Source organism: Phaethon aethereus (genome assembly GCF_964289735.1).
Source record: "Phaethon aethereus genome assembly, chromosome: 11".
Classification (NCBI taxonomy): Eukaryota; Metazoa; Chordata; class Aves; order Phaethontiformes; family Phaethontidae; genus Phaethon; species Phaethon aethereus.
The window spans coordinates 23,943,265-23,970,580 of record NC_138587.1 but is presented as its reverse complement, the minus strand read 5'-3'; the positions used below and the strand labels follow the sequence as shown (position 1 = coordinate 23,970,580).

The 27,316-nt window shown below is 37.8% G+C and overlaps 1 protein-coding gene across 2 annotated transcripts in view; it reads left to right on the top strand.

Annotated features, from left to right (window-relative positions):
* Positions 1-26,514, top strand: part of FAM120A (family with sequence similarity 120 member A) — a gene marked incomplete at its 3' end in the record, with an annotated part of 52,952 nt that extends 26,438 nt beyond the window's left edge. For both annotated transcript variants that reach the window (XM_082004852.1, XM_082004851.1), the window contains exons 9-18: positions 1,804-2,028; positions 4,578-4,752; positions 10,404-10,653; positions 11,991-12,105; positions 16,114-16,323; positions 17,475-17,658; positions 18,587-18,724; positions 20,215-20,356; positions 23,501-23,597; positions 26,203-26,514. In XM_082004852.1, coding sequence (XP_081860978.1) covers positions 1,804-2,028; positions 4,578-4,752; positions 10,404-10,653; positions 11,991-12,105; positions 16,114-16,323; positions 17,475-17,658; positions 18,587-18,724; positions 20,215-20,356; positions 23,501-23,597; positions 26,203-26,514 — 1,848 coding nt within the window. The remainder of the gene's footprint in view (positions 1-1,803; positions 2,029-4,577; positions 4,753-10,403; positions 10,654-11,990; positions 12,106-16,113; positions 16,324-17,474; positions 17,659-18,586; positions 18,725-20,214; positions 20,357-23,500; positions 23,598-26,202) is intronic.
* Positions 26,515-27,316: the final 802 nt, after the last annotated feature.

The following is a 27,316-nucleotide window of genomic DNA, read 5'->3' as shown; positions in this document are numbered from 1 at the left end:
AGGTAGAGCAATCTTGACACTCCTTTCACTTGACTTACATGTCAAAATTCCTTGATTGTAGTTGTCTCACTGCGTGGTTATACGTGACAAAGGTATGCTCATCTCATTTGGGTGGCTATTACTAACGGAAAAAAAATATCCTTTTAACTGTGGTAGTTCCTTGGCTTAAGTGTTTGAATACCGCTGGAGCAGATCCAGGAAGAACCTGGGCAGTGCAAACGGAGGAAGCATTGCTATCATTTGGTGGTTTTTGTTCTCTTCCCTCCGTGCCCCCAGTAATGGGCAGTTCTGTACACTTCTTTTTATGGTCCAGTATCACTGACTTTTGTTAGGGCGGTAGAAGACTGGGACGAGTATCTTTAAACTGTTAAAGGAATATATGAGATAATATAACGCAGATTTAATGTGTGATAAATAGCTTTAGCTGTGATAGCTTATATGTTCATAAAAACATTCTGTATTAGTATATTGTGTTAGAAGTGCTCTGGTTTATAGTTTTTAACCATTTCTTCCATATATTTTCATTTTTATAAATAAAATGAAGTCTGGACTATCAACTCTAAAATATAATCTTTCAGTAACATCCTCTTTGATTGTGTGCTTAAAATGTAATCGAAAGTAATGTTGCCCCTTTGATACTTTGCTAGAGCATGTTTTTACTAATATACACCTTCCTACAGAAAGTTTTTGGAGGTTTTGTGCAGGTGTTTTGGTTTTTACATGCAGGTTTGTATTTTTCATAAGAGCCTGAAGCTGAGCTTGTTTGGGTCTATTTTTTATGTAACTTGTTCTGTGGGATTTCATGTCTTTGGCCATTTCTGTTTCAGCTTTGCTTTTTAAAGTCTTATGAAGCATGTGAAATTTTCTACGCAAATTGTGAAAATCCGCATGTGTGATGTATCATCAAGTGAACAAATTAAATTTCAGTCTCAAAAGTTTTTAATATTTGTGTAATAGCTTATAGGCATGAAAATACTATGAACTCTTAAGCTTAAAAACAGCTTTCAGTTTTGAAGACAAAGATTTTTAGGAATGAACTCTACTTTTTTTGGTAGTAGCTATGAGAGATCCAACATAAGTGTTTACAAGAGGTTTATTCACTGGGAGGTTTACAGTATATTTTTATGCGTCTTGTTTTTCCTACGAATTTGTGAACTGTATTTCTAGAAATGGAATAAAATGCCACTTTAATCTTGCAGACAGAAAATGCCATTTTCTTTTAAAAATCGTCTTCTCAGAGAAAAGACTTCTATGTTTAAAAAAACCCTAACAAACCATTTACAAGGCTTTTGAGTTCAGACACTGTATATTTTAAATGTCTTTAAATTGAACTATGTAGTTTTTCCTGCTTCGTTTAGAAATGCAAACTGAGAAGGGAAGTCTAGGTAAATTATAGACTTTGTGACTGTCAGTTAACCCATTTAATTGGTAATATCTTGGAAATACTTAGTGAGAGGTCATTTACATTTCATTAAGAGGTCATCAGTCCCCCTTCTGTATTGTGCAATTAAAAACTAAAGAAAAATAATAATTACTGTTGCTGTTAATAAGTTAAAGCTTTAGCATAATATTTATTTTTTCAGTAATTGGCTTCTACTAGCAAACAACGGCTGAAAGTTTACATTTTCAGAAAAACTTTCAGCCGGCTTTGGATAATGTATTCTACATACTGATACAATGTGATGTGAAGATTTACTATTTTCATTGTGGGCGAAGAAGGAAATGTGCTGTTTTTCTTGGCTGATCTCCTGGCCTGTTTCCGTACACATTCAAGAGCACTTTATTTTGTACGTTCTGTTATAGGCAGAAGGTTCCTCTAGTGCTTCTTCAGGAAGTCAGGCAGCTGATGTCAAAGGGAATCAAACCAGTAATCCACAAATCCCATGCCTGTTGTCAATGCCCACGAGAAACCACATGGATATTACTACCCCTCCATTACCTCCTGTAGCACCTGAAGTATTAAGAGTGGCAGAACACAGGCACAAGAAGGGGTTAATGTATCCCTACATCTTTCATGTCCTAACGAAGGTATGACATTTTAAAATTATGTACTGTGAAATAATGATTCTGTAAAGATAATTGCACTTGCATTTCTGGCTAAACAGTATCATAAGTTTATGTCCTTTTTAATGCTTTGAGTTTTGGTCCATTTTTAGTGCTTCTGAATTCTCCCGCCCCCCCGTTTTCTAACCACTGATCTGGTCTGGTACATTGTTCCAATAAATATGAGATGACTGTAATTAGAAGTGTTTACTTAGAAAATTAATAATTTTTCCTGAACTTATGTGGGTATTTTTGTATCTCTGTGCATGTGTGTATATGTCTCTCTGTGTGTATATATATGTGTGTGTTTTTATATAGAGCTTATTTCCATCTAAAAATTCCTGCGTATGTGCTTTGGTGTCTGTGCCAAGTCTTTTCTATTTTCAGTGTTCAAAAATACTTAGATTGTTTTCCCTCACAACTTGATCCCTCCCATCCCTGGTAGCTAGCCATGGTAGAAACATAGCAGCTATAAGAAATCTCTTTTGTATAATCTTAAAATGTAATTATAGATGAACTCGATGATGTTCAGGATTTTTGTTCATTTTAGTTTGGCAGAACATTTCTGATGGCTTTTTTTAATGTACTAACCTTCAGATCCCAGGTAAGCTGCAAGCATTTTCATAGAGCCTAGGACTCTTTGTCTGCTCAGTGTGTCCAGTAAAAAAAAAATCTACCTGAATGGCCACATGAGGATACCTTGGAAAGCAATGGGAGAGCTTCTTACAGAAATAGGTAGTGGTAGGCTGCTTCAGCATGCCTGGAAGCTGCTGAAGTTTGCTTTGTGTTGAACTGGGAAGGAGCCAGAGCAGTGGTGTTCCTGCACAACTCTGTATTTGACTTAATCTAGTCTCAAAAGACATGAGTTCATTGTTCCTTCTAAGTGCAAACAGATGAGTCCCAGAACGAGACAACTTTAATCTTCTTCCTCTTTAGTGCTCAAAACGCTTAGTACCGGTTCTCATACATCAAGCCCATTCAATGTACATATTTGTGCAGCATCTAGCAAAATGGCACTGTCCGCATTCCTGTTAACTTGTATTCATCTTAAAAGTCTGCTTCAGGACATTAAGAACCGTAGGCAGGGATCTGAAATGCATTAAAAAGAGAAGTTTCTGCAATCAAGGTTGAGCTTTGGATTTCCTATTTCCTATGTGTGTGTGTTGCACCACAGCTTGTGTTGCTGTCATGTTCTTACACTTCCCTCCTTTATCAAAGAAAAGTGGGGAAGAATCAAAAGGTGTATGAAGACCATTAATGTCAGTTCTGTTTCATACTTTGCCAAATATTCTCAGTACATTTAAATACTACTTGATACTTAATATCATATCTCACAATGGGAAGAAGTGAATTAAATGCCTACGTTTAAGAAATCCACTCCCAACAGAGGGGAAAAAAGTCAAACTAGAGGTGGCTGCATCAAAAATAAATCAGTACTACTTAAGACTGTTTTTCTCTCCTCACTCTCTGAAATGCTTTTGAACTAGTATGCTCAGGGAACCTAAAGTATACCATGGGTAAACTGATAGGTATCTTGTTGTATAATGATGGGATTCTTTAGAAATTGTCACGTAGAGGTGTTCCAGGTTATGTTGCTGCTATGTGTAAAGACCTTTCAGACATACCTTATACCTAAAGTAGAGTTGTCTGAATTAAGCCTCACAATACCCTAATGTAATCACTTCAAGACGTCACCTACAGCATTCGTTAATGGGACAGTTCAAATGTTTTTTTAAGTGAAAGTAGCAAAACGGAGCGCTTGCTTGTCAGTGTTGAAAATAAAGGCTCGTATTTGGAAGCAATACAGTGAAGTGTGTTGTGTTCCAAGAAAACTTAACATGGTTGGATGCGCAGACGCAGAAAACAGAATGTTGCTTCTGTTTTGAGAGAGAATGTTGGAAGGCGCTTTTATGCTTTTTTCTGAAAAAGTATAAAATGCTAAATTTATATACATTCAAAACCAACCTTACTTATGTAATTCCCAGTTACGATTTTCTGAACAGGTCTTCTCATAAAGTTGGGGTTTTTTACAGCGAGTTCCCAAGTGCTGTTTCAAATCCTTGCACCAAAAAGTCACTGGTGTTTTTAGACAGCGTGAATATTTTTAAAAATATCTGTCTGAAATGCAGATCAGCTTCAAATCTGCTTTGACTGTCTATGAGCACATTACTGTGTCGTCTTATGTACTTGCTGCATCTTCATATGTACTATTTCACTGTTCAAAGTATCCGTATTTGGAGATCAATATTTTAAGTAATCCTCATCTGCAGATAGTCCAGCCAAAAAAAAAAAAAAAAGGTGTGTGATGGAGAAGAGAAAGAGGGGTGCAGCAGGGATAATCAGAGCCTGGAGACTTACTGGGGGAAAACAAGTAGATTGTAGGGTACTCCTCTGATGTTGCCTTCACATACTGCTCCATCACATTTTTCTTGACTAGATGAGATTTATAGTAGAGCTGGATTGAGTTACCATGCATATCTAAATACTTTCTGTTCACTATAACATACATTTTTCTGCTTGCTTTCTTGCAAAAGGGTGAAATCAAAATTGCTGTTTCTATAGAAGATGAAGCCAACAAAGACCTGCCTCCTGCTGCTCTCCTTTATAGGCCAGTTCGTCAGTATGTTTACGGAGTCCTGTTTAGTTTGGCAGAAAGCAGAAAGAAAACGGAAAGACTTGCTTTTAGAAAGAACAGACTTCCACCAGAATGTATGTACTGTAGAATCCATTCTTTATTTCTTTTCCCTTTGCTATGTTTTCATATCCATTTGTACCGTGATTTGAATGAGAAATTACCAAGTTTTCATCAGTGTAGCTAATGCTGGAGGAATTTATGGCTTATTTGATCCATGGATAATAGAAAAAGTTGTTAATTTGAAATTTTATTTCATCTAGTAGTTAAAGAACTATAAATGTTACCATTTCTAAGCAAGCTCTAGGGTTTGTTTTTTTAAATGTATGCTCAAGCTGCTGTCAGGCTTGCAGCAAGTAATGTCAGTTTATGATGTAATTCTCAAAGTGTATGGCAGAACTTGATTATAGGAAACTTCTGTGCATATACATACAAATTTGCATACTTTTTTGGAAAAATGAGATGTATGTATGTTAACTTACTCTATCTTCCCAACCTACTGCAGTGAAATTTGCAAGTTTGTAGTATCTTTCAGGTATTGGCATGTAAAAACTTGGTTTAAAATCCGCAGAAGTCAGGTGTGATGTAAGTAATGGTAGACTTGGGTGAAGACAGACTAAACTTTTACAGACAGACTTGTCAAAAGATCCTTTTGCTAATTCAGAGGGATGAATGTTAATCTTCATATTAATCTGGAAGTTGTCTTTTTAAGTCTTCTGCTTCCAGGAATTGCTGTCATTCCAGAAAATTCAGCCTCCTCATTCTAATGTGTTTTTCTTATAATGAAATGCATACAAGGAAATGATTGAACTTTACAGTAGCATCTCATAAAGGTTAAAGTAATGTTAAAGCATTAAGTGGATGGCGGCAGCAGCAGCAGAAGTATTTATATATTTGAGTCTGCTATCACTAGACTAAACTTAAGAATCAGCTATTTAGAATGTATGAAAGCATCATTCACGGTCTGCGTGTGTAAAAACATAAAAATAAGAATCAGTTGTAAACTTTACATGCATTCCCTTTTCTCTTTCCATTTTTAATTGTGAATTGTTTTCAATTCACATTCATAGTGAAGTTTATAATCTTCCAATGATGTTTGAAAAACTGTTTATCTTAGCCAGTTATTTCATGGGAATTAATATTTACCCTGCTTCAACAATATCTCCGCACATGTATTCTCACAAACTTCTTAATTCTTTAAACTCGCACAACATAGTAGTACTTCAGGTTTTAAGGTTATTTCAGGATTAAAGTAGTGAAGTTTTTTGCAGTATTCATTTGTCCTCATTAGACTTCTGTCCTTAAAAGTGTACTACAATGTTTGTAGTGGTGAAGTAGCTGAGTGCTGAAGGTCTGCTTCAGTTTTCAGAATGTTTTTATCTTGTAAACCTAGAATGTTCTCTGTAGACTACTGCGGATATCTGTATAATCTCTATTTTCTCTTCATTTATACTGCCTCTCAGAGGTTTATTCTCAATGGCTACTCAACGCTACTGCTGACTTGATTTAGTTACAGGAGCTCTGGCAAATCTTGCTGCAGGACCCATTCAGCTACTGACCTACTTCTATCTGAGGACTGACTACGCTCTTTTAAAAAAAAAAAATTAAAAAATCAAATGTCTGCCCAAAAGTTATTTGCTTCACTGCAAAGCTAACAATGCTCATAAAGATGGATTTGAGCCAAGATGCAAGCATGTGGCTTAAAATAAGGGCTGTGCTGCCGGAACACATTTATTTTGTTCACCTCTCTTACAAAGCAGCAAGAATTGGGCAGACTGTGCAAGATGGAAAGAGAGAATAGTGTTTTAAGTGGCAAGATCAGATTTCTCAGATTGATTAGTCACACTTGTTAGCCCTCGCAAACTTTTCTGAGGACCCAAGCTATAAAGAACTAGTGATGCTGAGTCTCTTTCAGTGTCTTAATTTTTCTGCTGCTCTCAAAAATGAGTAAGTTATGAAACAGTAATTAAGACAATTAAGAGAAAATTCAAGAACTAAGAGACATTAAGAGAGTTAAGAAATTAATTTCTGAAGAAATGTCTTTAAGATTTATGTAGAGAGTTAATAAGTATATTAATATCTAAAATTCTGTCATCTTTGTTGTACAAACCATAACACTGGCAACATACCAATTATTCACACACAATTATTAACTATATTGCATGAGAGGTATGTTGCATAGGAGGCTATGAAAAATACATAATAAACTGACACATCAGAATTATTGCTAAATGTATAGACAGCAAGATAATGGATCTTTCATAAAATGGATGGGTTCCTGTCTTTTAAATCATTATTATTTCTATGTAGTTGAAAAGCCAATAAAAAACAACAGATCTGTTGGAAGAGGTAGTCAGTGGGGTTCTTCAGTGATAACTGTCTGCTAAGTAATGCCATTTCTGTACATGTCCTCAAGTCTGCTCCCAGAGAAAAGCTGAATCACAAAGTCCTTGATTGTGCTTTTGCTGCCAAGGGCACAGCACTGGCTGTGCTGCCCGCCCTTCTGAGGAGATGGAAACCTAGTGTCTGGCTTGCTCTTCTTTTTAAGCTCTGAAACAGGTTGTTTCCCATGTTCTGATAAATACATGTGTGTAGATGAAACCATCTGCCTTTTCCACTCTGTGGAAAAAACGCACACTTGCGCAAGCTGTCATAACTCCAGGTTGGATCCAAAGGTTTGTTATTTTAAGCCTAGCCACCTTGTGATGTACTGTTCTCCATCAAGGATGTATTCAGCTGATGCTGTTTCTGCCAAAAGAAAAGCTGTATCTTGGGCAGTAGCCCTTTTGCAAAATCAAGCATGTACAGCTCAAGCTGTACTGTCAGTAAAGATTATAAGGTTAAAAATGAGGCTTGATTAATCTGCATTAGCTAGCTCATCTTCTAGTGGTATTAGGCACTTCACACCTCATGTTCAGTTCATGGAAAAAAATGCAAAGGGAATACCAAAACCACCTGAGCTGTAGTTGGCAACAGGGGCTCTGACAGACGGCTTGAGTGTGCAGGGTGCTGTTGCTAATGACTTCAGGGCCTGTAACAACATTCACATTTTATCAAGCTGGTTACCCCAATGCAAACTGATGCTTTACCCTTTTTACTTGGATTGACCTTAAATTGTTGTGAGTTTTATGTTCAAAGTAGATGCCAATATACTGTGCAGTTGCTTAGGCCACTTTGAGTATTCAAGTCTGCTGATCAGCAGCAGGAGGAAGTTTAGTATGAAAAACAGTGTAATTAGCACTGTGATGTTGTGGCTGAACACACGGTGATCCTGAGTTGTTGCTAATGTAGTCTTCAGGGTAGACATTGCTTATCTGCAAGTGGAAGTCCTGGGAGGAAAACACAAAACATTCCTCTGAGGGCAGATATCCTCAGCAGCTGAGAAGACAGTGTCTTTGGCAGCAGTCCCAGTACAGAGTTGTCAAAGGTGTAAGAAATGCCCTGGAGAAAGAAGTGGATATGGACAAAGTCCTGGATTCATCTGCTATGTTAAATGCTAAATTTGGGTGAACAGCGCTACAGTTACTTGTCAATTGATACAGCTGTTAATTCCTCATCCCCATCATTCAGAGAGGACTGTTTGCCAGTCCACTAGAGTGACCTTCATATTAAACCATTCTGCAAGGAGCATGGTTACCTTTCCCGTAATAACCATTCACACAATTTTGAAGCCAGGGTCAATCTCCAGTATGACCGTAACAGGTAGCATGTTAACTGTGTATTTTGAGAGTAAACGGCGGTAGTCCTCCTATGGCCTTAACTTCGTAGGGCTGTGGAAGTTATCATCCCCAGATTAAAAGCTTTGAACCAAATTTGAATGTTGAAACATAGGATTGCTGATAGAAAACAGACATAAAATATTCCCTTCTTCTAAGCTTGAGGTCTTTATAAAGAAAGAAACATTTCTTTGAAATGAAACATTTCATTTCAAAATTAAACATTTGTGTTCTGTACAGCTCCGTCTCCTTGCTGCTGGCTGCTGTGACAGGAGTTGTGGAAGCTGAGGAATTGGTCATCTGAGGATGCTCAAATGTGATGTGCACGTAGAGTTTGCATCTGCTTGCCTCTGGAGGGGCATCCAAACTGAGCAACCAGGTGTAGCTAGGAATATCACCTCTGTTGTCAAAAGGAGGTTGAAGGAAGGAAAAATACAACTCTAAAACAGAAACAGCTATTTTATGTCCATTGTCAACAGTTTGGGGAGGGGGGTGTACTGCAGAGATTAAACTGTTCTGCAGAGTAGCCTCCTTGTGTTTCCTGCCTGTTTGCTGAGAGAGCTAAAAAGATTTGGTCCAAAAGTATCTCTTGCTTCTGAGACCTAAAGCAATTAAACAAGTTTTTGAAAGCCTACATAAAATACATCCTTTTATTTGTTCATTTTTACTGTCCCAGGCCTGAACAAGAAGTGAAAACTGGTGTGATAAACTATGCACAAATAACAGAGTAGCTCTGTTGGCTGCCACAGCCCATCTTGCATAGCTTGGTGGAATATAAAAACTGGTAGCAACCAAAATAGAACATGATTTTGCAGTGAGGCTACCAACTAAATATATCAGAATATTTATTTTCATTGCTGTGTGTTATCTTTGTAAAACTTAAGCCTGAGCTCTATGAAATGTAGGTATAATGCTAGAGTAGTTTTATTCCAGAAAAGCATGAAAGTACTTTGGGATGTTCTGGAGGAGGTGGTTCTTTTAATCCTGATCATCACCTCTGCCATGGTTTGCCTGCCCGTAACTATAAAATTACTTGTAAGTCTCACATCTGATTGCTGAAGGGGACTCTAGCTGTAAGGGCTGTCCTGGCACCAGTAGTACTCTTCTCGACCTGTAACAGAAAGATTTCTAGCAGAAAGAGCAGGTCTGTGCTCCTGCAGTGAACCTCTCTGGGCTGTAACCTGAAGCTTCACTAACAAGCTCCTTGAATCTTTCCACACTGCATAACTGGGTTCTGAGTTACGAAGGATGCAAACAAATTTTGAGCTGTGTCAAACTTGGGGTCATTCCAAGGCCAAAGGTATCATTTCTCAGTCTTGACTTTTTGTTTGTTTGGTTTTTTTTAAAATTGTGTTCTGTTTTTGTTGCCTTCAAAGGTAAAAAAGGAGATGATTTAGCAGCAATATAGAGTTGAACAGTCTTTGTTTTGAGGTGGATAAAAAGGAGCTTAGCAGACACAGAAATACTAACCTCATTATAGAAAGCAGTGCAGTAAATTGAAAGGCTTATGTAATGTTTTGTAAAACTTCAACCCGCCTATATTTGAGATCTTGTTCCATTGCAGTAGTTGAACAACTACAAACAAGTTTAATGGAAGTTCTAAACCTGATTTGAATAAAATCACTAGGATCATATTGTTCTTAAAAGACCAGATACAGAATATATTTGTATTTATGCACTATTTTTATTTATCACTGTAGGTTTTTGATCAGTGACGCAGTTCATTTGTTTCAGAAAAATATATGTAGTTCCTTTATGTTGTGTATTAATTTGAAAATATTAATGTAACATTCCTAGCGTACACTTGGTTGCATGCACTTAATTTGTGAGTGATCGCATTTGAAAGGTGGTCCATACCGAGTTTGAACTATCAATTTGGCAATGTGATGCATTGGTATCTGTCTTAGTCTCAAAGTGATGCTTTTTGGGTCAAAATCTCTTGCATACAAATTTTTACATGTACGCTGCTTTTTAACTCAGAATGTTTTCTTTCGACTGTTGTCATTTTGTAGTTTCACCAGTGATAATTAAAGAATGGGCTGCTTACAAAGGAAAATCTCCTCAAACCCCTGAGCTGGTGGAAGCACTTGCCTTCAGGGAATGGACCTGTCCTAATCTGAAGAAACTGTGGCTGGGAAAAGCAGTAGAAGACAAAAACCGAAGAATGAGAGCGTTTTTGGCCTGTATGAGATCAGATACACCAGCAATGCTCAATCCAACTAATGTGCCCACTCATCTTATGGTGCTCTGTTGTGTACTAAGGTCAGTATTATCTGAAGGTAAAACAGAATGAAGAAAAGGATTTACTGCATAATCTCTCTGACATACTTAACTTTATATTAAACCATGAGCATAGAAAGTGTTAATTCATATTTGCAGCGTCGCTACGAGAAGGGTTTTTTTGTTTTGTTTTGTTTTGTTTTTAGAATGTTGCTGCTGTGAGTCTTAAAAGCATGCTGTGTATTCAACATTTCTTTCTTCGTTCTCTAGAGGACTGAAGAGAGGAGGAAAATAAAAATCTTGTGTTGCAGAGAGGCCACTGTAGCATTTGAATTAGTTTACCCTTACTATACTCTAGGCTTCAACTTACTAAAAAATAATATTGGGGGTCTCAGAGGCCATGTTGGTAAAGTTGTAAAGCAAGAGAGAGTTCTGCAAAGAACAGCTGTGTAGCAGCTATCAGGATGCAAAGTTCACGTGAATGATACTTGTGCCTGGGATGTGTTAGATTCCCTGCGTCAGAATTGCTCATCTATTTGAGATTATGATAACCAACAGTTGAAGTATTAATTCTGTACTTCAGCTTTACAAAGAGAAAGTCACAAGGTCCAAAATACTTACCTGTTTAATTTTCAGATTGAAAATTGAGGAATGGAGAGATGCTTACCTTTTTGGAAAGGGGTGATTATTTCAATATGACTAGCTTATAAATCTGGCAGAATCCAAGGTTAGCATGTTGCACACAAAAAATTTTAAGCCATTTTTGGGAGTGATATCATTCTTTCGTACTTTGTTTTGCCTTTTGAGCACTAAAACTCCTTTGGTTTTGTCCTTATAGAATAGTAAGTATACAAAAAATAGTCCAAATGGTATCTTGAAGCAGAGCTCTTCATTCATTTGGGCAGCATGTTTCTCCCCTGTGACACATGGCATATATAAATTGTTGTTCATTAAGATGCAATGAGCATAACATTTACTGAATTCTGAGTACTGTGTTATCTGGAAACCGTGTTCCCAAAGTCATTTTACCATTAGCCTTTTTTTATAAAGAACATTAATCTTTATATTATTTTATTTTTAGATGTAACAGACTCCACTTATGTTTTAAATTCTGTTTTGGCAGCCTGTCCTCCCCATCTTCAGGGGAAGCAGGCTCTTGCACAACTGATTCACAGCCAGTAGCTCTTCCATAGGAATTTAAACAAATGTAAACTTCAGATTTATTTAGTGTTTTCACCTTTCTAACTATTCAAGTCTAGACAACAAAAAAGATTTTTTTTTTTTTCCTGTTGCATTCTGGTGACTTTTGATTTAAATAAAATACCACTTGATTTACCTGTTAAAGGAAGCTTCTGACTAATTATGGGCTTCCTCTGTAGGTATATGGTACAGTGGCCAGGGGTTCGTATTCTTCGTCGCCAGGAACTTGATGCTTTTCTTGCCCAAGCATTGTCTCCAAAGCTCTATGAACCTGACCAGCTTCAGGAACTCAAGGTAATTCTTCAACTGTAACTTTCATAATTCAGGAGATTTAATCCCAGCTGATCCATGTTGTTAACTGTAGTGGGTGATGTGTATGTGCCTGTCTCACTAAAAGCCTTGCATAATTACCTATACTTTCCAAAAGTTTAATCTTAGTATTTTAAGGTATTGCAAAGATTGATAATCAGTTCTGTTTCACTGGTTGGACAGATAACTTAAACATATTCTGTACTACAGAATCTTTTCTCACAATTTCCTAATAATTTTCTCTTGGACATTTAAAACAAATGTGCTTTCATTAAAAAGACTTAAAAAAAAAAAAGAAAAAGACTTATTTCTTGTGTGGCTGTTCTTAAATACTAACCTGGATATTTTTTCACGATTCATCATTTAAAAGATTTTTGCAGCTAAGTGTAGAAATGGAGAGAGACTTGCATAATCCTGAATGGAAAAATGCAGGAGAAAAAAGGGGGAAAGAGTTTATTAATACTCACAGGATTGTAGAAATAATTATTTTGAGGATTTTCAAAGTTTCCATTTTTTTCCTAATACAGTGGTATTATATGAAGTAAATACTGCTAGTGAACTGATAGAGTTGTTTAGTGTGGTATCCTTATGATAAATGGAGAATGCTTATCCATCTGTGCAACATCATCTTACTGTGGGGGACTTCCCTGTTCAACCTTCATATGCTCACAGTGAAACTTCCTCTTCCAGCCTTTGAGCTAAAATATACCAGATTTGGTATTCACTTTTACCTCGTTTGCTCTTCAAAATTTGTTCAGAACCTACCGTGAAGTCCTCTGAATAAAATGGTAGAATTTAGTCTTTTTTTTTTTTTTTAAGCACACATTTTTCTGAATTGAAATAATTTTAGGTAAATTTTTTCTACATAATGTGTCTTAAGCCCAATAATGTGTTTGAGAACTGGAAGCCGTGGGAGGTATTAAGATGTATAGGGAATGAACAACTGGAAGTGATCCAGCTTATCTGCTGTCTGCATTGATCATCAACATAGTGAACGAGGAGGTGAGATGCTGATCATCTCTTCATCATGCAACCTCATGTTGAAGAAATCATTTTAGATAGTCTTTCAGGTACTGTAGGGCTCAGGAAACTCTAGTAACCAGTTCTGCTCCCAGCAGTGCCTGAACACATTTTGTCCTTGGTTAAATCAGCAAGGAGAAGGTGGTATTTGTTTCCCAGGCTTGTTCGTATTCACAGGTATGCACTGCAGAGGGGCCCAGGCAAAAGCAGCAATCCTAGCACCGCTCTTCTCAATAGAAACAGTAACTAAGCTCACGCAGATCTCAGCTGTTCGGCTTGTCTGAGGAATATTTTGCTGCAATAGCAAGTCTGCAAGAGTGTTCTCAAAGCAAGAAAGTGACTATTTCTCTTCTGTGGGTGACTAGCAGAATCTGACTTGCATTCCTGCATGTAGCACCCTGTCAAGGACTTCTCAGTCTCAATGTATAAACCAGATAAGTCTGCTCGTGGAAACCCATCACATAGCCGTAGAGGTACTGATACAAGGGGAAGAAAACAATGAAATCCACTTCAGAATCTTACTTGAATTTATCACACAACAAGTAGAGAATTCATGTGTTAGCAATCTTAATGGCAGAGTTAACAGAAGAACAAAGTCCACTTCCCCTATACCAAAGAATGAATGCCAACAGCTCAAATAATAAATAAATAAAATTCAACAGGAAGACATTTATTTGGCCTTTCCCTCATTGCTGAAAAAGATGTGAAGAAACACAGGATGAAGACAGCTTATAATGAATACCTGATGAGTTCATGCAAGACTGCTTGTTTGCTTCAGCACTTAGGACTGGATTGCTGCTGACATGGATCATGAGTGTATTAGACTCCTGCAAACAGTGTTTTTGAGTACTTCTCATTGTGGGTAATTCCTTAAAAGCAGCCTAAACGTAGATGCTGTCCATCAGGAGAATCATTCAGGTGTTTGCTGGAACTCCTTTTCAAGGTGTTCACTAGATGTTCATGCTGGAAGCTCTGTGTGCTTACCGGGCCTTTCAGAACCCCAGAGATTCTGGTTCAAAGATGATGGCAGTTGTCTGCCATGTATGAAGAGCAGTACTTTCTCTTCAGGAAAGCATATGGCCAACCTCTGCCAAAGGAATGAACTGACAATGAATTACCCTATATGTTCAGAAGAATTGTACGTAGCTCATCTGAGGTGACCAATGTTGAACTCGGCAGAGTATAGCAGAGAGCCTTTTAAAGTCTCATGAGAACCATGAGAGCATGGTTCAAGACGTGTACCCCAAGCTCTCCTGAAGTTGAGTAATTGTGCCTGTGGGTATTGGTGGAAATTCAAATGACAGTTTTGTAGGCAAGGCTGGATGCATTAAACAGCAGCAGTGTATTAGCCGCTTAGTCTTCAATGACTGTTTTCAAAACACAACACAATAAACAAATAACACCTAGGGGTAGAGATTTTGGCAAAGTTATCTATAAGAGTTATCAAAGTCATGCCTCTGTCTCAAGATTTGATGCAAAGAGGAGGAAACCCCACTGTGAAAATTGCTGGTCTTTGAGATCTAAGAAAGGAATTCCCAGATAAAATATTTTTTCCATTCCAACGCAAAATGAAAGGCAGAGAATAGGCAAGTGCTAAGCAGCGTACAATATTTTTTTTTAATAGAAATTGTTCTCCAAGTGTTAGTTTTAAATCATACATGAAGAGTAATATGGATCATTTCCATAATGGATGTTGTTAACTGAAAGATGCGATATTTCATGCAGTGTTGTTACTGTCTTCATATGAAGCAGCTGCTTCTCTTTTGTTGAAGTCAGACAGAAAGAGCAGCTGAGTTTGAACCCAGCTGCCTATCTGCAAAATGATCTGGATAGTCTTTTGGACCTTAAAGGTTGCTTAGGCATTAAGAAGGTAATGTAGTTTAATCTTAAAATTTAATACCAAGATCTTGAAAATGTTCCCAAGAAAGGGCTGATATTTTCAGAAGTATTTTAGAGAACACTACTAGTGATATTTTCTTATACCAGACCTAAAAATATATTTGCTGCAAATAAACTCTTTTTGCTTCCACCACCAGCTATTATTCACTATTTAGTTCTACCTTTATGTATCTATCCTGCATCCTAAATAAAGCTGTTGTATGCATAAACATTGCTTCATTAATAAGAGATGCATTCTAACAGAAAAATCTTGACTCAAGCTAATAGAAAATCCATTATAAAGGAGTTGGAAGGGAAATGTGGCACATGGGAAGAAGAATTGAATGCTAACATTGAACTCATTCATGAAACTTTCTACAAAATAACTCAGAAGCACAAGATTATTTGAAATAAATTTTTAATGAAATTTTCTACTGCTAATTTCCTATAAGTGTCTTTAAAGCTTTTCCTTGCTATAACATGCTTTATCATTGTTTGAAAAACTTTGTGCTGCATATTTCAGAGTCATAGAATCGTTTAGGTTGGAAAAGACCTTTAAGATCATCAAGTCCAGCAGTAAGCCTAGCACTGCCAAGTCCACCACTAAACCACGTCCCTAAGCACCCCATCTACATGTCTTTTAAATACCACCAGGATCATTCATCAGTGATCTTAATGCGGCTAAAGTATGCATCCATTTTACATGTTTTAGACGCTTCATGCCACAAATTCAAGATGTGTATTTTACTTAAAACTTTTTACTGACTTCTTGATAATGAATTGCATTAAAACACTAAAATATTAGAAACAATTTCCTGAGCTTTGTTGTTGAGAAAATAGAGTTTTTTGGGTTTCTCTCTCACCTCTAGAGTGGATGGATGGGAACAACAGCGTTCTCGAGTATCGCAGTTTTGCATATACAGGCGATAGATTCTGGTGCATTCTTCTAGTCAAACTAGCAATTACATGTGAAAAGTCTGGCAGCCTTTTAAAATCGTTCTGTTTTCAAGAGTTTTGAAAATAATGTATCTATTGGAATAACTTTGAATTGCATCTCATTATTATCTTACTAAATTTACAATTTTTTTAAAACAGATTGAGAATCTTGATCCCCGAGGAATTCAGCTGTCTGCTTTATTTATGAGTGGTGTCGATATGGCACTTTTTGCAAACGATGCTTGTGGACAGCCGATTCCATGGGAGCACTGTTGTCCGTGGATGTATTTTGATGGAAAATTGTTCCAGACCAAGCTCATCAAAGCAAGCCGGGAGAAAGTTCCGCTCATTGACCTCTGTGATGGTCAGGTGTGTAGTTTCAGAAGTGTGACAGAGTATGAAGTATGCCAGATTTTTGGAAGTGTTAGGTGTGGTTGGTTTAACAGTCATTTACTTCACATATCACCTCTCTAGTTTTAAAAGGGAAATACGAGGTGAATGGCTAGTAAGTATTTTTCAGCTCTGTTTACTCTCCTATCTCTTGTTGATGATTGAGATGGCGTTTTGGTAGATCTGAGAGAAGAAACGGGTGTAAATTTTAATTACGTGTTTTTTCTCTGTGGAAACTGGAACTTGAATGCAATTGTGATGTAATGAATGACTGAGTTGAAAACTCTCCCTGCTTATTTGTTCAAGTACTGTCTTTCTGGGTCAAGCTAGCAGGATTGTTGCAAAGGACTAAGCTGCAATGGTTTTACAGTGAAGGAAAAATTGTCATTTCTGACTTACTTTAGACTGTGATCTGTGGTTCTTAGGCTCAAAATCTTTTCACATTTCTTACAACCATCTTAAAATACAAATGAATTAGTTTTTTGTTGTCTCCAAGTCATGCAAAGTTATCTAACTATAAAAACAGGAAACTGATAAAAATCAGCAGTTTACTGAATGACCAAAACATTGTTTTTAACTTTTTGGCTGGTATGAAATCTTAACAAAACAGCTTACCTCTTATTTCTGACTCAAGAGAAACTGATTATAGATTAAATATTGATGATGGCTGTGGTCCCTCTCAGGCTTGTTAGCCTCTAGGCATGCTTTAGCCTGTTTATATAGATTTTGTTTTGCAGTCCAGGTTTATGATGATTATTCTGTTTAAAGGGCTGCATTATGTGTTCAGGAGACTACAGATGGAGGTTTCTTAGTTCCTTTCTGGAAAACCCTTTTTAACTTGTAAACTGTTTCCATGTTACCGACTTCTAAACTGTCTCGGTGTTTAGACTCCCATCTCTCTACCGATATGTAAAGATTTTCTTGTGAACAATTGGAATATCGTTGAACTATTAGCAGGTATGCAAGACAGATTATTGTAATTTTCTAACTAGCTTTGTGGAAGTTGTTTGCAGTAGTTACCTGGTCTTCTATGATTTTGATGCCTTCTTTGAATTTGTTGTGTAAATGTAGCTTTATACAAGTGAAATCAGAATTTTAACATCTGTTTGTGACCTTCTTTTTATTCATAGGCTGAGCAGGCAGCCAAGGTTGAAAAGATGCGTCAGAGCATCCTAGAAGGATTAAATTTCTCCAGGCAGAACCATCCTCTCCCTTTCCCGCCTCCACCTGCCATGCCTTTCTATCCAGCTTCTATGTATCCTCGACACTTTGGGCCAGTCCCACCACCTCAGGGCAGGGGGAGAGGCTTTGCTGGTAAGTGCTTGGACAGCAGTGTGAAGCATTACCTTGTCTTTCACATTCCCAAAACTATGAACTGATTAGCTTGTTCAACTTCATAGGAAAAATACATAAAATTAAGTGCTTGGCATGTGTTGTCATGTGCCAATCGCTGTATTTTGTTGTTAATTTATTACCCATAGCCTAGCAATATGGAATGTGTTGTATTGCTTCATATTTCCATCAGGATTTTTAGTAACTGTGCCAGATCAAAATATTTTTACTGCTATTGTATGAAATAGCAAAAAGAGGAATGGATCGACACCGTATGATATTAAAAGGCTCTTATTTGCACTGGACATTGTTTCAAAACGTTTATATTTATAAATATTAAGAATGCCTAAATTAATGGACACGGTTTAACTGTCAGGATTGAAGACAACCTTTCCTCCTCTGCACCCCTCTGTATTTTGCTACAGTCATTTAACCATTGGCACCCTTGAGTGTACATACTGATATAACCATTCCAGGCTGTTTCTAGAATTATTCCCTTTCTCAAAATCTCCCTGGTACCAAGGTCCATGGGTGTATTCGTACTGGACATTGGGAGTAGGACGTTCTTGGGGTGCCACAACTGTAGCCATCGGAGCTCATTGCCAAAAAATTGTCGCAAGCCTTTCAGCGCTCATTATGCCGTAGAAGTTGGGATGCGCGTCCCAAACCCATGTTAAAGGCCTGCTATTTGGATAAGGGACCCCGTGCTCGCTGAGGCAGCAGGACATCCTTGGCCAGGGCTCCCTCGGGGGTGGTGGCTTGCTCCCATGCAGCATCACCTGCAGGAGCGCAGCCCTCCTGGTGGCTCCGGAAGGGTGGAAGGAGGCAGCAGCGTCTCTGCTAGGGGCCTTCCCAGTGCCTGGCCCCCTCACAGCTTTTCCCCTGTCTTTCTTTACCCTGGGTCTAACAGGAGTCTATGGCTTCGGAGGCCCTTATGGGGAAACAGTAGCCACAGGCGCTTACCGGGCCTTCCGGGTGGCGGCAGCGGCAGGACACTCCGGAGCCTTCTCTGGCAATGACAGCAACAGGACTAGCAAGTTTCAGGGCGGTAATTATACCCAAACCCCTTTTCTTAGAGCTTCTGGCAACGGCTTCCTTCACTTTACGGTTTGGTCTGAGGCTTTCCTACTGACTGCCGGTCTCCCTTTCTCCCTAACTGTCTCAGCTCTCCCTCTCTAGAGCCTGCCCAGGCTGCTGCCCGCTCTGCTCTCCCCAGGTCCCTGCCGCAAGCCCCCTCGGCACCAGCCTCTCACGCCTCAAAGCCCTCCTACAAGCACAGCATAGCCGTAAAACCTAACGAGACGGTCTGTCTCCTGCGCTTCAGAATGCGAGGGTGGAATCTGTAATCAGCTGACCTTTGCTTGAATGTATTAACAGTTGTTTTCTAAAATTCGGGGGCAGTTGAGCTTTTTGCAAAAACAACCCAATGTAGAAATGACTCGCTGCAGTGTTACTGCTAGCCCGTTCTTTGCTGGCATCAGTGTCGGCGTGGACGCAGGCGTGAGACTTACTTACCTACTTGTGTGCCTGTTGCTCATCTCCTGTACAAGGTGGGACAGTGGAAACCTGTTAATCCCAATCCCCTGTTTAGGGTAAATTTTTTCCATATATTTAGCTGTTCTTTCTGGCCTCTGAGCTTTTCTCCTAAGAGCAAACATACCTCTGATGCTTCCTTGTGTGAATAACTTTGCCCCTGTAAACAATGTGCATTTGAAGCTGAAAGACTTGTACAGGGCAGTATGAATCTTTTTGAATTTAATTAGTAATTTAGTTCCTAGCATATTAACGTTTGAAGACTAATCGTGGCTGCATAAATGCTGTGTTTTGTAACTCTTTCAGTGCTGATGGTCTTACCAGTAACATCTGGCTCAGTTGCACTTACCTAGATTTCTTGAAATATATGTTATGCCCCAGTGTTGGTTTTTAAGAGCAAAACACAGATATAAAGAGATGAGCAACTTGAGTGGAAGATACATTCCTGTTTTACACAACTGCAATTTTAGCTGCTTGCTTGGTAGGGGAAGGATAAACCTACCATTTACAACCAGAACAGTTTAAATGCTGTATTTTTATAACAACTTAGTGTTACTACAGATAATTCTGCCTAGTAAGTTGTTTACAGCAATTATAATCTGTGTGTTTTATGCTGATATTTGGTGTTCACTAAAAAGTGCATTTAAACCTGCAAAAGTTACTTCATTAGGAATGCAGGGGGAAAAAAAGTCTTCAGATAGCTTATAAGATTTTACTTCAGTTTCTTAATCCTTATCTAAAGTATATTTTTAATTACTGAAACTGAAGTACTCATGCAAGATAACTTTTCTTTTCAGAATTCATATCTATTTTTAAAAGGGGGGGGAAATAAAGACTCTTGGAGTTACAGTACTACTGAAAGACTGCAAAATGAGAAATAATCTCCCAGTACCGAAAGAGGAAACTGTGTATGTGATAAAATCTGGGCAAACCAGTTTTCCATTCATTCGTAACTTCAATGTTATGATTGTGAAGATCAAGGTTTGGTTTTGCTTTTATGTGCAGGAGTCCAACCTATTCCTTCTCAGGGAGGGAAACTTGAAATTGCCGGCACTGTAGTCGGCCATTGGGCTGGAAGCAGACGTGGACGAGGGGGTAGAGGGCCATTTCCTCTGCAGGTCGTTTCTGTGGGAGGACCAGCGAGAGGGTAAGTGCAATCTTCTGGAACATACTTTTCATATGTAATTTAATGATTGGGGAAAAAAGTGAAACGGGGAAAAGTTGGAGGCATTAGAAATTGCATACAACACATTTTAGGACACATTAGGTAAATTATACCCACTGAGTATTCAAGAAAAGCATTTACATTCATTTTAAGATGTTTTTAATCAGTTACTCGGGTGAGTATAAGCATTTTTATGTGCAAATAAAATTCATACTCCTGATAGATAGATAGATAGATACATACACACACTGGATTGTTTTGCACGAGGGAATGACTTGCAGGCTTTCTCTTAGATGAAATCAATAAATACATTATACCTGATCAAAACTATCACAGCACTCAATTACTTTCTTTATCACGGTAGAACATTTATTAAGAAGTATGATAAAATTTTTAATAACTTCATTATGTAATTCTTCTGTGAAGCAGAAAACACCTGAAGGACACTTCTATGTTTAATAATTCTCTGCTACAGTCATGATGGGAGATGTGCTTAAAAGAATATTAATTTCATCAGCTCTTCCACTTCATTACCCTACAGCTGAAATTACAGGTGCACAACATTTCTGAAAAGGAAATACTTTGTTACAAAAATATCTAGTCCTTTACTTTTAAGATTGTATTTTTTCCATAGACTTAATTCTGTGCCTTACAGAATTGTCTATCATCTTTAAGTTTGTATCTGTTACAGGAGACAATCCCAAAGGAATGTGATTTATATATTATGCCTGTCTTTATTTTAAAGGAATGGAGTAAAGTGGGTATATGCCATCTTGTGCCAGGAAACAGTCTGAAAGAATAAGTCTGAACTGCATGAATTCCTCTCTATCTGCTAATTTAATAAAATGTGTACTATAAAGCATATAGTGCGAAAGTCAGAAGAGGTGTTGGAACGGCTGTCTTGTTGGACTGGGTGGGAAATGGTTGGATCTGAAGCCCTGGGAGGATGGCACCAGGGGGAGAAGCGAGAACTGCTGGTGTGGGGACAGGGAGAGGTAAGAACAGCAGAAACAAAGATTAAAAAGTTCAGCAGCAGAAAAAGTAAGAGCAGAGCTGACACTTTAAGGGGAGCAAATTTAGGTAGGAATATTTTGTTCTCTAGAATGAGGTTCAGTTGCCAAAACATAAGCATCTAGTGCTGTTTTAGATGCTTCAGACAACTGTCAGCCAACTGTGCAGGCTAGTGGGGTCCGTGTGACCTTACATCTGCTCTTACAGAGTAGCAGCTGGAGACCAAGGGAATAAGCCAAGGTGTGTCATGAGGCACTAGGCTCCTTTGGGTATTTTAATCTTGCTCCTTGGCTTCAGTGGACAAAATAACATTTTTTCACCATTTAAATGAGATTAGTGTGTGGTTATCAGTTCTTCTGTTCATGGATCCTCTTGAAAAACAGGATCTGGCTTATTTACAGAGCTTATTACTTTTCTTCAGTTAAATGCACTGGCTGCAGTACTGTTTGTGGAAGACCTCCGGGTAGTTTATGCTGTCGTACTCAGACTGCTGTCTGACTGAGGCACCCTGAGTGAGGATCTGGAGACACCTTCAGGCTCAGATCTGGTTTACATTTGTACATACTGTTGACTTCCTTCACAGAATAGCAGTTCCTCCATTTTCTGAAGAAGCAAATACATGAATTTATTCAAAACATCAGTAGCCAGGAACTAACACTGGCAAGTCCTAAATTGAGAGCCCTCCTTACATGGGAAGCAGTCAAATCACTGAAAGGGTGTTATTGCTCCTGTAAGTACCTTTACGACAGAGAAATACTGTTCTCCAATAGTAGCTTTGGAGTTAAGAGATAAAGTATCAGATATTGTCTTTCTGCCAGAGGTACTGTCTTTGGGCAGTTAGGTTTGGGTGCAAGTGGTCACCTCAAGAAGACAGGAAAACTGTCAATACCAGATCTTCCTGTCTCCATCAAATCATAATGTGAATGATGTGAAATTAGAGTTACTAGAATTAGTCAGAGGGGAAAAACTACCGCAGGCAGTTTATCTCTTTGTTGTGTCAGTTGATATTAAAAATAAAACCTAGTAGGGAAACACACTAATGTTAATGTTCTGTCCCAAGGCAGGTATTTTAAAGATTGGGGTCCGTGTTGGCAGATGCTGTTTTGTACTAAAAAACACTACTAAGGAACTGCACAGCACATTGTTGGCAATTTATCACCTAGTCCTGCACACTTCTATTTCATTTTTTATCTGTTTCAGCAGAGGGGATCATGTCAGGCTTGTTTACACCACTGTCTCATGTCTCTGTGCAACACTGAACTTGGATGTTCTTATTGTGTAAAATTATGCCAGCTGCTTTCTATTGGCTTCGATCCATCAATACATTTAGTGTGATTTTTCTGAGCAAGAATAATCTTACTCGGCTCCCTGAAGGGTACACTTTCACCTTGTAAAAAAATAAGCAAATGGGATAGGTAAGCCCTGTTAAAATATTCGGAAAGAATGCGGTGGGAGTTACTCAAATGTAAAACACAGCTCTTTCTTCTTTTTATTCTTTGCTGTTGTTTTTGATCCCCACTATTTAATTTCTTACTGCCCAATGTGGGAATTTACAGTGTGTGTGAAAACACTTGTATGGTGCATTCTCCACTGAGTCGGTTTAGTGTAATGTAGTTTTTGCTGCACGCAAAACTGAAGCAATTTCATATTTTGCCATCCTTTCTTTTATCTGATTTCTTCTGTTTAGCATGTTTGTATGTGGGAAGTGTTATTAAATGGGACAAATGGCCTTAGAAATGGTTCAACCTGCTTGCTTATGTTTTTTAAGGTGAGAGTATTTTGACTCTTTTTAAAGCGCTGTAAGGATAATTTGACACTCTGAAAATGTTTCTGCAAAGCTTGAAAGTACTCATTTATTGTTCTCTGGAAGTGAAATACAGAAATAGTCATTTTATTGCTACAAAAACAAAAGGTTTGTTAGGTGTCATACACTTGCAAGCAGTAGAACCCTTTAATTCTGAATTAGTTACTCATATTGCTTCTTTAAAGAAATGTAAATGCTAGTCACTAGGCAGTAAAGCTAGGGAAAAAATCTGCCAGCAAAATAAAATTCAAAGTTGTTTTAAACAAAACTGATATATATTTTTCTTTCTTCCTTTTCCTCAAAACTTACAGGCGTCCTAGAGGAGTTATTTCCACTCCAGTGATAAGAACTTTTGGAAGAGGCGGAAGGTACTATGGGAGAGGTTATAAAAGCCAGGGAGCAATTCAGGTAATAAAGCCATGTGCCTGACTTCAAAACACTCTAATTTACAGGCTAGTATGGTATGGACTTCCAGACCAGCCAATATTGACAAGCACAACTTTTAAAAGATAAAAATGTTTCTTACAGCGATCTTGCCTACGTGTTGAAGCTGTAAGCTGCACACCCAGAGATGGATGACAGGCTAGTGTTGCATATCAATTATAAGCAAACTTTGGTTAGAAAGACAGACATGGAACAATGTATTTTGATATGAAGGCTGTGCCTACACAGCTCTAACCAGCTCTGGGAGTAGAAGAAAATTTACGAAAATGGGAGAAATGCAAAGCTGAAACAAATTAGCCATTTCTGTTCCCACCCCCAGTCTTTCCCAGTTTCTTTTCTGGGAGCATGGTCCAACCTCATGAAGGAAAAATAGTAGCAGTAGAAGGATCTTTGTTGCTGCATGGCTCCAAATAGAAGAACTTACTATAAACATCTAGGAGATAACAGACCAGTCTTTGCCCCCGTGAGCACACAGTTTCATTTTTGGTGCCAGTGTATAAAGCGTCTCTGGATCATGGGTTTTGTCTTTTCCATGGATCCTTTCAATATAGCTGAAGCAAACTGCTGTTTCATATTAAATGCCAGTTGCTTCAGAGTTATGTTTTCCTCCCTTTTCCATTGTTCTTGCTGCTATGCAGTTTTGAATGTTGATGCAAGTCCCAGCGGTAATGGATGAGTGGGTAGTAAATAGGTGGAAAACTTTCACAATAAATGTATCATATGGAGATACTGCTTTATAAGAGTAGGGCGGTGTTTGCAGGTATCAGACAGTAAGAGAAGAGATGTTCTCCAATGGATAATGAAGCAACTATTAACTTCAAGCAAAACTTGCTGTGTTCTAGGTGTTAAAATTCAAATACTTCTCTTGTTAAATTTCTGTTTATACAGATTATATATGTCTACAAATGTACGTATGTATTTAAAGCTTTACCTCTGTTACTTTAAATAGAAGAGAAACCACTATGTTAATTATATAGTATCTAATTTCCAAGTACTTTATGAAAGAAAGGAAGCCCTGAGAAGGAGCTCCCAAATATTCTGGGCTTACTACAGGTTTACATAAGTAAATGTAGTTCAGATAGTACCTGTAGGTGGGTGCTGGATAGTATGGACAGACAGTCAGCAAGTTTGGGTATCCATATTTTTATTAATGATACGTAATTTGGATGGTAAATACTTGTGATCACAAGGGTGTTGGTCTAAAATAATTCCAATGCATGTGGCAGGGAGAACTTGGGAAACTTAATGCGTAACAAGTAGATTTTGATACCCACTTGAGATTAACTGGCAACAGCATACTTCCCTGTCTTACAAACCTAGGCGGTGAAGGAAAGAGTGCCTATGCAGGGCCAGACTCAGACATGCATATTTACACCAAGTAAGATCCTCCCCGCAGTGGCTTTATTTATCTTCATTTTGAGGCAATATGAACAAAGGTTGGAGAATCTGACTGAAATGAGCAATTTGTATTTATTAAATATAAGATATGCCTATTTTTTCACAAGATGAGACCTTTCGCTCCTGCTCTGGAAAGAAACAAAAGCGTGTATTTAATCTAAAACTTAACAATTAGCCTGTAAAGAAGTACATTTACACATGTGATACGTATTCATTGTCCTCATATGCCAGTCATATACCTATGCAATGTTACTGCAGAATTTTTTGTGATTTTCTGGAAAACGAGGTTTGTGATCCTGATGCTAGAGAACAACAGTTCTTACCTGCAGAATCTTTCAGCGACTCAGAAAACTACTAACCATGCTGTTTCTAATATGTCAAAATTAAAATTATTACACTATGAAACTGTTTTCTATTGTTTGAGGTGTATAAGATGTCCGTATCTTAAGTCATTTCTTAGTACTTGACTTTGTTAGCAGCGTGACAGATAAGGTAGTTGCTTCTTAGCAACCCAACCTACTTACTTTGTGTTGTTATTTAAAGCCTATTATGTTTTTGGAAGGCTAAGATTCGTTGTTGCAGGTACTTAAAAACTAAATATACGTTCTAATGCTGCATAAATCTTTTTTTATTGCTATACTCAGTCTTGTAAGATCCTACTATATGCTTTTGCGTATGAAGTCACTTAATCTCAGAAGTGTATAGCCTAGTATAGATAATATTGCATGGTACTTGTGCACTTCTTTAAAAATTGTCTGAAAAAAGTTCTGGTTTGTATTTGAATAACATGTAATCATATCATTAAATTATAATGTATATGAACCAAGAAGCAGAGTTAAGCTGTATATTGATTCTCAGTTTTGGTGTTCCCAGACATTTACGTAGCTCTTAGATTGTGAAATAACTGAAGCATCAAAGTTAGAAAGGGCGTTTTACCACAGGAGCATCAGCGGCCTGGCTAGGAGTCACTCAGAAGTACTGAAAAGTCTTCCTCCTCTGTGCGGTGCTGTTTATTTTGTGTGCCACTTCTTATTTCAGCAGTACATAATACTGGGTATTCGCTTGTGATACTTCTGCACACTGCATGCTGCCTATTAATAGTGTCTTTGTAACAGATTGTAAATATGTAGCAGTGGTTCTTCAGTAATTTTCTTCTTTTTTCAAAAAATAGGGCAAACCTCCTTATGCTGCTTCAGCAGAAGAAGTAGCCAAAGAACTTAAGTCAAAATCAGAGGAATCTAAATCCTCAATTGTGTCTTCAGATGGATCCCTGGCTGAAAATGGAGTTGTGAATGAGGAAAAACCAGCTTCCCAGATGAATGGGAATACAGGAGACATCAGGGCTTCCAATCAGTCTGAAAGTGCCTTGAGTAATGACTCTAAAATGTGCAATACAAATCCTCACTTAAATGCACTAAATGCAGACAGTGTTTGCCATAAAGATGATACTCTTGAGGCCACTGTCTTAAAAAAAGAAGAGTAAACTTATTTTTTATAGAGGGTGAAGGATGTTGGGAAGGGTCAGGATTAGGAATATCTGGAAAGAAAGAGAGCCTACAGTTACGTACATTTTTTCCTTTCCGTAAGAGAAAAATGAGGACTTTGGAAATTCGGATCCCTCTTTGATGTCAGAGATTTAAACAACACATTTTTAGTTTTAACCAGTTGTAGTCAAAATGCTACAATAAAACAAAAAAGAAAGAGAATGAAGAGCATTTGACTCCCGCACTTAAAATGAAGTATACATAAAGTTTAAACTGGTTATGACAAAAGCTTGTAGTTTTGTTTTTTGAAATATAAAGAAAACAAATTTTGGCAGTCTTTAAGTATATATAGCTTAAAATATAATTTTTAGTACTTGGCACCATATGTATGCCATTATATTTGATTTTGCATTACTGTGTCACAATAAAGCTTTCTTTAAGGCTTTGATTTCATGATTATGGGGGGAAAAAGGCACAACCACAGTTTTTTCTTTCTTAAATTTCATCACCGTTGATGTGGTTCTTTTGTGTTAAAATGTGCAAACTATCGAAACTAAAAATTATAGAGTAATATTGCAGTTCTGCTGATTTTAAATATACATCATACATACTTTACAAGCAAGTTAAATGGAGATAAACTTGAAATCATAGAAGATGCAAATGACCTTTCAAAATAAACACAATGTGTTCTGAAACTTTTTGTGACTAATACCATGCATCCGTGATCAATGAACTATGTGGTTTTGAATCAGACGTAGACCATTAGTACTACTATTTGAGCTAAACTTCTGCATGGTTCAT